General features: G+C 51.7%; 1 protein-coding gene across 1 annotated transcript; it reads right to left on the minus strand.

Annotated features, from left to right (window-relative positions):
* Nucleotides 1-4325: 4325 nt before the first annotated feature.
* Nucleotides 4326-9455, minus strand: LOC127695142 (testisin). The gene is made up of 6 exons (XM_052197060.1): nucleotides 9317-9455; nucleotides 9190-9216; nucleotides 8757-8922; nucleotides 7718-8001; nucleotides 4844-4998; nucleotides 4326-4565 (listed from the first exon to the last, which is right to left on the minus strand). The coding sequence occupies exons 1-6, from the start codon at nucleotides 9423-9425 to the stop codon at nucleotides 4326-4328; spliced, it is 981 nt and encodes a 326-aa protein (XP_052053020.1). The 5' UTR covers nucleotides 9426-9455.
* Nucleotides 9456-10784: the final 1329 nt, after the last annotated feature.

Genomic DNA, 10784 nt, shown 5'->3' on the forward strand with positions numbered 1-10784 from the left:
CACCGTTGGAGCTAGGGGCCTGGAAGGGAACACAAAGGGGGCTTGTGTTCTGTCCCAACCCAGCCCAAGGGCACTTTTGTGGGCTTATTGTCACTTCAAATGCCAAAAGGAGGGGCCCGCTGGCTGAGGCTGAAGGAAGTGCCCCTTGAGTGGAGGGTAAGGTAGAAGGATAGACTGTGGCTAGCCTGGCCTGAGGGCACTGTGGGGCGTGCCTAGCTGCACACCTAGGGAACGTTTCCGTGGCGCTGCTATGTAGTAATGGCTATCACACATTCATACACCTACACATGGAAATATACACTCACCCAGCTACACCCACACTGAACAGATATAGTCCTCACAGCCACAGGTATGGGTCAGGGGATTCCAATCTCCAGAGAGTCTTTCTCTGTAAGCCCTCAGTGACAGAGCTGGCCCTGAGCCTACCCTAAGGAATGCTCAACACAGGTCTTTTGTCCCTCAGGATCAGGACTCCCCAAAAGGGGAATTTACTGGGCATTTATCAACTGCCCTGGGCACAACCCAGGCTGCACTGTGCCAAGGGTGGAACAATGAGGTCTTCTCCTTCAACAGAGGGGGGCCTTGGCCTGTGAGTCCGTATGGTAGGAGGTGGTTATAACACAAGGCTCTGGTCTCCCTCCTCTCCTGATACAGGGCTAGAAAAGGCTCCTCTGGATAACTGGGTCTCCCTCTGCAACCCGCTCCGAGCCATAGCCACGGCCCAGTGCCAGCCAACTACAGGAAGCTTCTATCTTCACCGGGAGGCTAGGTCTTGGGTCCCTGGCTCTGGTCTTGGGTGTGATTTCTGGGGCCAAGGAGGAAGCTGGCTCCTCCACACATCCCCAGCTGATCCCTGGCACCACAGGACCAGGCGAGACTGATGGGAGGGGAAGGCGAAGGACCAGAAGCCAAAATGGCACGTCTGTACCGTGAGGGACAGAGGCTATCCTTGTCCATGGACTCACGTCGACGCTGACAGGAAAAGACACTAAGAAGCAGCCAGGCCTGGGAAGGCAAGTTATTTCTATATTACCTAAAAACTGAGCAACCTTCGCCAAGATTCCAACCAGGTGCCTCTCTCTGTGATAAGCATTTTTTGCTACACTCTGACCCAGAAAACTCTTTAAAACACTGTATTAGAAAACCAAGGTGCCAATCACACACGTTGCCTCATCATTAACATAATTAAAATTCCATCTGGGTCTGTGAGATGGTTCAGCGAATAGCCGTGCTGCCAGCCTGAGTTCTACCCCCAGGACCCACATGAGAGGAGGAAGGCACTGATTCCTACAAGCTATCCTCTGACCAGTTCCAAATATGAGATAGAAGAGCACATCTGGGTCAGAGCTGAGTTAAAGGAGACGGCCCAGGCCCACCTCCACCCCTGCGTGGGGAAGTGCAGTGTTGAAGCCAGCTGAGGGTAAGACAAGTTCTGAAGACAGTGCTCCAGCAGTTCAGGAGGTGCAGGTGCTTGGAGACAAGATTGTAGGTTCTGACATATTTCTTCTAATCTTTTCCACCCCAACTGGGTCGCCAATCCTCAGGACAAGTCCCTAAACTCAACTCCTTTCCCCCAAATGGCCCAGGATCACTCGCAGGCAGCTGGGAACAAAGGGACAGTGTGGGGCAGTGTTTAGCACATCCAAACACCTAGCTCAAAGCTTGCCAAACAGTGGGTGTCTCAGAACTGAGTGTGAGAGTGGGGGTTCTCCCTGTAAAAGAGAGTGTGATGACTGAACAATGAAATTCATAATGAAGGTAAGGTGCTTCTGGTGGCCCTTGTCTGTGTTGTATCCTGGGACGTCACTGCAGCCTCAGGTCTAAACACACAATGTGCTTTGGGTCCTGCATGCACCACGATGCCACACAAAGCCAACAAAAGCTGCCTGAAGTGCCCGGGTTCAGATCCAGGCCGATCGTGTGCTGCTAACTGCGGCGGCCATTGCTGTGCTCGCGGTGTGCTCTGCTCTTACAGAAGTGTGATCATTTAATTAGAGGAAACAAGACTTAATAGTTCCCGTGTCACTCTTTAGCATGTTAGGTATCCGGGAGTTATATCTTTGGATTGTGGAGAGATAAGTGTCTGAACTAGCACACAGATTTGTATTCATTTAACAAATGGCGAAAGGGCTGGAGAGGTGGCTCAGCCGTTGTGCTGCTCTTCCAGAGGTCCTGAGTTCAACCCCCAGCAACCACATGGTGGCTCACAGCCATCTGTAATGAGATCTGATGCCCTCTTCTGGTATGCAGGCATATATGCAAACAGGACACTCATACACAATAAAATACATAATACACAAATACAAAAAGTTTAAATGGTGAAAGTGGGCTGGAATTCTTGCTGCTCTTTCAGAGGAGGGTCAGAGTTCTGTCCCCAGCACACACATCAGTGTCTCACAAGCACAGTGCCTCACAAGCTGCAAAGGATCTGACACCTCCTTTTTTGAAAAAAAGATTTACTTATCTATTTATTTATTATATGTAAGTACACTGTAACTGTCTTCAGGCACTGCAGAAGAGGGCATCGGATTCCATTACAGATGGTTGTGAGCCACCATGTGGTTGCTGGGATTTGAACTCAGGACCTCCAGAAGAGCAGTCAGTGCTCTTAGCCACTGAGCCATCTCTCCAGCCCCTGACACCTCCTTTTGACCTCCCCAAAAGCCCACACAGGCACACACATACACACATTGAATAAATAATTCTAAATGGTAAAACATGCATATACCAAATAAATGTTTTAAAATAAGGTTCTTTGTGATCTGTTATCAATACATTTGTATGCTTATTTTACATACTCATATTATGGGTCCCATAAACATTTCTCCAGTGAGAGACTGACTAGATAGCCTGGTGGTGGTGAAGAGCACCACTGTTCTCCTAGCCAAGGAAGTTCAGTTCCCAGGACTTCCATCAGATGGTAGTACCTAACTCCCTGTGGGTGTCTCTGACTCCAGGCCCTGGAGATCCAGCACCTTCTTCTGGCTTCTGCACACAATTGCCCTCCGATGTACGTAACCCCACATGGGGACACATACATACATGTAATTAAAACTTACAGGATAGATCTCTTTAAAACAACAAACAAACACCACCCTCTTCAGGGAAAAATAATCAAGAGTGCAGAAAGTTACAAAGCCCTGTTCTAGTTAACACATCCATCCACATCCCCGGCTCACCACCGACATTCGCACCCACTGATGTCCCTTTTCCTCTTAGCCCCTGTGCCCTCACCAACTTTTCCAGAGATTAGCTGGAGGATGTAAATAAGCCAGGACCACGGCTGCCCCCTGATGGTCAAGGATGGAGGTGCAGGAGGCTACTCTATAAGGTCACACAGCAGGGAATTTGGCTTTTCCCATGACCTCAGGTCCTGCTTAAACATGGATGGTTGAGTGTCAGAGCGAGGTTACTTAGCAGAGAACCTCCTAGAATGTGCTGGAGACTTCAGTTCATGTCCATCCTGTCACCTTCCATCTCCCTCAGTTCTTAGACACTGCAGTTCAGAACAGGAGGTGGACTTCGGGACTTTGCCCATGGGACTGGGTCACACACTTTACCCCCCAGAGCATCAGTTCCAGTGCTGTGAGGCATGATCCAGTCCGGAGGAGTCTGGGGGTGCATCCTGTGTTGGTGCAGTGCCAAGCACACTATGTACTGGTCCCTCATCAACAAAAGATGGGGTTTGTGGGTGCTGTGTTTCCAGGACCAGGAAGGAGAGGTGACCAGAACACCTCAGAACATGTCTCAAAAAGAAAACAGGAAGACTTACTGAGCCGTTTCCCCAGCCCCCTTCCGCCATTTTTTAAAATTATTTATGTATTATGTATTTTGTTCTATGTGCATGCGTGACAGAAGAGGGCTTGAGATCCCATTACAGATGCCTGTGAGCCACCATGTGGTTGTGGAGCTCCCGTTCGGTGTACTGAGGGAATCCAGCCTGTGCTGTTAGGAGCAGGGAACACAACCACTCTCTCCTGGGTGCTGGTCTATGTAGAAGATGCATGATCCTCCTGCCTCAGTCTCCCGTGTTCTGGAGTTACAGGTGCATGCCACCACAGCCAGCCACAAATAGTGATTTTTTTTTTTATAATTGCATTAAACAGAGAGGATGCTACTGTTTGCAACCAAAACTTGGCTAATGCAGGTAGGTCGAGATTGTAGGCATTAGATAGAGGTCTTGGACTGAGAGAAATGGAGAGGCCTCCACCAGAGGCCATCCAAGTTCAAAGAAAGGTAGGAAAATATCAACATGTTTATTAGCAAGCATGATACAAAAGAAACACGCCCTAAGCCCACAGGTGGCCTGCTTTACACACGTGGGCTCAGGCAGGCCTCAGCAGAGAAGAAGCCCAGGCCAGAGTAAGAGACAGCAGCGGGGGCGCTGGGTCAGGCCTGAGTATCCCATTGCGGATCATGGTGGACCGGATCCAGCTGTAGTGATGGCTGATGTTGGTATAGACTCCAGGGCGATTGGGCCGACCACAGCCTATTCCCCAGCTCACAACTCCAACCTGATACCACACCGCATCCTGGTCGCAGACCAAGGGTCCTCCTGAGTCACCCTGAGGAGCAGCAAGGGTAAGCCTGGCCTGGAGGGTGACAAGTGGGACCAGGAGACAGGCTGGGGGAGAAGGGAGTGCCGTGGCGCTGGCAGACTGGTGAGTATCCTACTCCTTGCCCTGACAGCAGTGGGCCCTCAGTTTCTTCATCTGCAAAGTGGGGCTATGGTCTAGATCCCGAGATGAAATGAGGTTCTGTATGAAACCTCTTCTGGGTGGAATTTGGAGCTACGGATGGTGGCTGGGCCCAGAAGAGCATGGTGGTGTGAGGTGGCACTTACAAAGCAGGCGTCCTTGCCACCTTCGGGCGTGCCAGCGCAAACCATGTCTCCCCAGATGTTCTTGCGGAAGTCTGGCTTTTTGTACATATGGTTACACATGGTGCTGTTGATGATAGCTACCTGCACTTCCTGGAGGGTGTTGGGAAGTGCCAGACCTGTGTGGGGGATGGAAGACAGAGAGACAGACCCCTGGTTCCTCCTCTCCCAGAAGGAGTGGACAGGGTGTGGGGACAGGGGTGTCCTGGGGCACCCACTGTGCCTGAGACATCGCTGTCAGTGGCTCCCAGTTGCAGTCCCATGCTAACGTCATAGGAGAACAACAGCATCACAGGACTCAGTGGATGGAGGTGTCGCCAATGCCACCCACCCACTGAGGCCGGATGTGCAACACACAGGAAGTCGCTGCGGAGCTGGCAACCAAATTATGTACAGGGGAAGGAGCTGAAGAGGATGTGAGGAGCCAAGCTCCCTGCAGAGCCATCCAGGGACCAGGGAAAACAGCTCTATGGTGCCCTTCCCTTCTGGGATGTCCTTAGGCCTGAACCAGGAGCCCTATAACAGCCCTAGAATACAACTGTATCAGGATACATTGATTTAAAGGACAGTTCTGGGGGAGAACCCCATTAGTAGCATGCACTAGGGAACTGTCAGCTCCTGGTGTGAGCCCACATTGTCGCTGGATCCCTAAGTAGAGGCTTCAGGCATTGTCAGCTACGCAGAGGATGACAGGAACCACAATGACTGTTTCCTGTCCTCTGAGATCTCAGATCTCAGAAGTGCTCTACCAAGCCACCAAGATTGTTGTTACCTACTTAACAGAAGAGGAAAAAGGGGGCACAGTTCAGCCAAGCGTCTTGTTCAAAGTGTCCCAGCTAGCACACAGCAAAGAAAATGTTCCCCCAGCTCCAGAGTGAACAGCAGTATATTCACACCAGAGGTGTGCTACCTGCCTCGTGTGCACCAAGACTAGGACTGAAGCCGGGACTCAAGGAGGCAGCCCCCACCACCACGCCCATCCAGTCTACACGGGAGCCTGGGCAGCAAAGTGGGCCTGGGATGGTCCCAGACTCAGCCCTCTAGGAGAAGGAGATGTCTCCTACCAAACAGGCAGGCTGACCATTGAGTTCTCTCTTCTCCCTGCCAGTTCCAGCTGCACGGCCTTGGGAACCTCCCTTATACTGTCTGAGCCTTGGAACCTGGCCTCACCTCCTTTTACTACTAGTTCTGGGACCTTGGACATTTTCCATACAGCTCTCAATGTCCTCAGCTATAAAGTAGCCGTAAAACTGCACAGGCGAGATGGCTCAGTGGGTGACGGCCATTGCCTTCAGGTCTAATTTTGATCCCCAAGCCCCCCATGGTAAAAGGAGGGGACCAACTCTCACACATGGGCCATCGATTGCACCCCCATCACACACAAAACATAGGGCTGGAGAGATGGCTCAGCAGTGAAAAGCACTGACAGCCTTTTCAGAGACTGTGGGTTCAGTTCCCAGTAAACCACAGGGGGCTCACAACCGCCTGTAGTCCCAGTTCCAGGGGAGCCGAAGCCATCTACTGGCCTCTGCCAGTATTTTATGCATGTGGTATACATACATACATACATACATACATACATACATACATACATACATACACTCAAGCCCACAAACATACTTGCATTTTTGTTGTTTTGGTTTTTTTTTTTTTCAAGCCAGGGTTCCTGGCTGTCCTGAAATTCACTCTGTAGACCAGGCTGGCCTCGAACTCACAGAGATCAGCCTGCCTCTGCCTCCTGAGAGTTAGGATTAAAGGCGTGTGCCACAATTGCCTGCCCCTTCCCCCTTTAAAACAAAATAAATAGATGCACTCCCTCTAAGGGAGGCTGGAGAGATGGCTCAGAAGTTAAGAGCACTTTCTCGATCATGAGGACGAGTTAGGATCCCAGCATAACTGAGAGGCTCACGAACACCTCTAACTTTAGCTCCTGGGCATCCCACGCCCTCTTCTGTCCTCTGTACATACGTGCACATCACTGAGGCATGCTCACACACATACAAATCCAATCGAATACTTTAAACCCCTTTCTTAAAACTACACTCTTGGCCTGGGGCGCTGGTTCTAAAGGATCCAGGTTCAATTTCCAGCCCCGGGATGGCAGCGTACGACTGTCTATAACTCAAGCTCTAGGGGATCTGAGACACATGCCTGCAGGCAAAACACTCACATACATTAAAAAAAACATAATAAAATGAAGTTTAAAAAAAAGTATGCTGCTGCCTTGATGCACCCGGGTCCCCAAGCCTGCAGCAGTGCCAAGCACCTGACCTGCGGGAAGGAGCTGAATCTACTACGACTACTCTTGTTAGGGGACATTGCAGAGATGGACCAGGTCAGAGAGAACTGAGCAGGGTCACTCCAGGCACAAAGAACACGCCCCAGGCTTAGGGCTGTGAGCCCTGGGGCACCTAGAGGGAAACTTCTCAGTGCTTCTTGGGGTGAGGGTGGGGGCCTTGTGTAAGGGTCCCTGCTGAGCTGCAGGCAGGTGCTTGATTAGACCCCCCCCCAAAAGGGATGTTAGGGGTGAGTCAAAACTGGAGGAGGGTGCACAGTCGGAATTCTGGGTGGATGGAGCAGACAGGAGGAGTGGGAAGATCATAAAGGCAATGTTGTGGAAGCCAGCCATCCTATGGGCCCTTTGAGGTCCCCACCCCTTCAGGCCTCCCTGGCACTTCTGAGCTCCTGTCCTTCTTGCAGGCAGAAGTAAGGAAAATAAACAAGAAAATGTTGAGTGAGCGAGAGGGGCTCCGTAGGGCCTCAGAGCCCAGGGAGGGAGGTCTAGTGTGGAAGGCTAGGGCAGCGCCCCTCCCCCGACCCGTCTGTACCCAGTCTCACTCTCATCCTCTCCAATAGCCCCCCAGCCGGTCACCCAGCAGTCAGTTCGGTTCTCGAACTTATATGTGGAGTTCAGGAGGCAGATGGGCTGGATGAAGTTGCTGTAGGTGACAGGAGATGACAGCTTCAGCAGGGCTATGTCATTGGGATACGACTCCATGTACTTGGGGCTCAGGAAAATATCTTCTATCTGGTAACGATTGGAATAGGCCTGTAGGTTCCAGAGAGATGGCCTGGCAGTCAGCTCGCCAAACTGGACCGTCCAATCGAAAGGGTCATTGTCCCTGCCAAGAAGGAGAGAGCAGTTCAGGCCACCTGAGCTCAGCTGGGCCTTTCTGAGGTGACACAGTACAGCTGCTACTTCTGTAGTGCTAACAAGAGTTCATCCTTATGGGCCAAAAAGCCTCCTATAGGGGCCACAGCACCCAGACAGGCTGGGAACAGTCCTTGCCCGTAGGCACTGGGGGTAAAGAAGCAAAAGAGTGGTTACCCCAGTCTCCCTGTCATCTGTTGGAGCAGTCCTAAAGATAGAAGGGGAGCCTAGGGGAGCCCTTGTGGAGTCCCCCAGGGAGCCGCGCAAATGTGGGAACTAGTGTGGAGATGTTTGGGAAGGGCTTGAGGAAGGAAAAAGAGCAGTCAAAACACTCAAAGGGGCCGGGCGGTGGTGGCGCACGCCTTTAATCCCAGTGCTTGGGAGGCAGAGGCAGGCAGATTTCTGAGTTCGAGGCCAGCCTGGTCTACAGAGTGAGTTCCCAGACAGCCAGGGCTACACGGAGAAACCCTGTCTCAAAAACACCAAAACCAAAACCAAAACAACAACAACAACAACAACAACACTCAAAGGGAATGAGAATGCCCTGAAAGAACTTTCTAGAAGAACTGGAAGAGGGTTCCTCCAGGGGCAGTAATGTACAAGCTTACCGATTTAACCCATCTCTGCTGTTCCCGAGGCTGCACTAAAATGCTTACCCGGGTGTGAACCTCAGGGCGCAGGTTACCAACCTCCCCACCCCTCCTCCCGGCCTGAGTCCAGACTCACTTTTGGAAGCAGTGGGCAGCCGTAAGCACCCAGCGGCGGTTGAGCAAGGTTGCGCCACATAAGTGGGTACCCCAAACACGCAGGCTCCCTTGCCACGGCCAGCGGCCAAGCTCAGCATCATCGCCACCCACTATACGTGAAGGGATGGTCCTGTGGCCGCAGGGCCCTGTGAGGAGGATCAGAGCAGAGCAGAGGTTTTCCCCCTCCCACCCCCCACTGACACTTTTTAAGCCATGGGGCCAGGCAAGGGAGGGACTTCCTGAGGGTCTGCGGGGATCAGTGTGCACCTGCCCCCAACACCCCCACGGCGGGGAGGGGGTGCGTTACTATCAAACAGAGCTGAGTTCTCTATCCTGGGGCAAAGGAGAGGAATACTTGAAGTGCACCCCCGACGCAGGCCCAGCACGCAGGAAACACGTTCTGAGCTCCTTACCTGACAATAGGCCGGGTTCCTGCAGTTCTGGGTGGAAGGAGAGAAGAGTAAAGGACACTTCACCTTCTCTTCCCCATCTGCCTGTCACTGTCCCCAGTCCCACAGCAGGACCCCCGGAGCAGCTCACCGGGTTTCTGGGGATCCACGGGTTCCACCTGCAAATAGGTTGACTGTAAGGCCGCCGCCGCCGCCACAGCCGCCAGCAGTGGCACCAACGTCTCGCCCCGCGCGCCCATGGCCACCTCTCCTGCCGCCTGGCACCCCCTCTTACTTCCTGCTACGCCAGGCCCGCGCCCACTCCGGGGAAGACGCGGATCCCTATGCCCAAGGGTCTGGGGACCATGGCGCCCTAACACTGCCTTCCGGGACATCCATTATAGCTGTTGACAAGGCGCAGCAATCTTAGTGAACCGGAGCAGTCCTTGTGTCATCTGAGCTCCGGGGGTGCCCGTTGCCTCCCCTGTTGCCCCTTGTCCCCCGCCCACGACTTCCTCCGGGATCAAGCTTAGCCAGAGGTCCCCGTAGGAAGGCCTGTGAGCGCTTCTGAGGCCTGTCCCTGGTGGGATCAGCCAAGAACTTGTTCCTTCACAGGACTTTGTTGGCGAAAAGGTGCCTAGGCTTTCTCCCTTAGCAGGCAATCCCTGAGCCCTGCCGGAGCAGGCTGCCTGCTGCCAGCAGCTCCTCCTTATAGCCTTCCTCCTTCTGCATCTTTTTAAATGTACTTACTTCTCTTTTTTCTTGTTCTCTATCTTTGTTGTTTTTGTCATTGTTTTTTTTTTCTTTTGAGACAGTGATTTATTTTGAATTCCACACTGGACTCAAGTTTATGATTCTCAGGTCAGAGCTTCCTTAGTACTAGGTTTACAGACATGTGCCTCCTAGAATTGCTTTTCTTTTGTTTTCTTTTTCTCTTTCCTTCCTTCCTTCCTTCCTTCCTTCCTTCCTTCCTTCCTTCCTTCCTTCCTTCCTTCTTTCTTTCTTTCTTTCTTTCTTTCTTTTTTTGATTTGTTTTGAGACAGGGTTTCTCTGTATAGCCCTGGCTGTCCTGGAACTCACTCTGTAGACCAGGCTGGCCTCGAACTCAGAAATCCGCCTGCCTCTGCCTCCCAGAGTGCTGGGATTACAGGCGTGCGCCACCACCGCCCGGCTCTCCTAGAATTTCTTTACACACACACACACACATACACACACACACACACACATGTAAAGAGTATCAAAAGATTTTAAAACATATAAAGAGATATTATTGTTTTGTTTTTCTGACAGGGTTTCTCTGTATAGCCCTGGCTACCCAAGAATTCACTCTGTAGCCCAGGCTGGCCTAGAACTCACAGAGATCTGCCTGCATCCTGTCTGGAATGAAAGGCATGTGCTACTACCACCCAGCAGAGAGAAAGATTTTAATTAAACATTTATTTTCTCTCCCCCCCCCCCTTTTCTTTGGTGGGATTTGTTTGGTTTGGGGTTTTTTGTTTTGTTCTGTTTTGTTCGTTTTATGGGGTATTCGTTTGGTTGGTCTTGAGGCCAAGTCGTTCGTAGCTCTGACTGTCCTGGAACTCTCTATGTAGAACATATTGGTCTTGAAGTCACACTGA

This window comes from Apodemus sylvaticus, chromosome 10, assembly GCF_947179515.1.
Source record: "Apodemus sylvaticus chromosome 10, mApoSyl1.1, whole genome shotgun sequence".
Lineage (NCBI taxonomy): Eukaryota > Metazoa > Chordata > Mammalia > Rodentia > Muridae > Apodemus > Apodemus sylvaticus.

What these genes read in the sequence shown, in the direction of transcription:
- LOC127695142 (XM_052197060.1), bottom strand. Translation starts at nt 9,425, where the DNA reads ATGGGCGCGCGGGGCGAGACGTTGGTGCCACTGCTGGCGGCTGTGGCG. An exon ending in CGTGGATCCCCAGAAACCCG is followed by an intron (nt 9,217 to 9,316) that starts GTGAGCTGCTCC and finishes CCTTCCACCCAG; the next exon opens with AACTGCAGGAACCCGGCCTA. An exon ending in GGCTATTGGAGAGGATGAGA is followed by an intron (nt 4,999 to 7,717) that starts GTGAGACTGGGT and finishes TCCCCCACACAG; the next exon opens with GTCTGGCACTTCCCAACACC.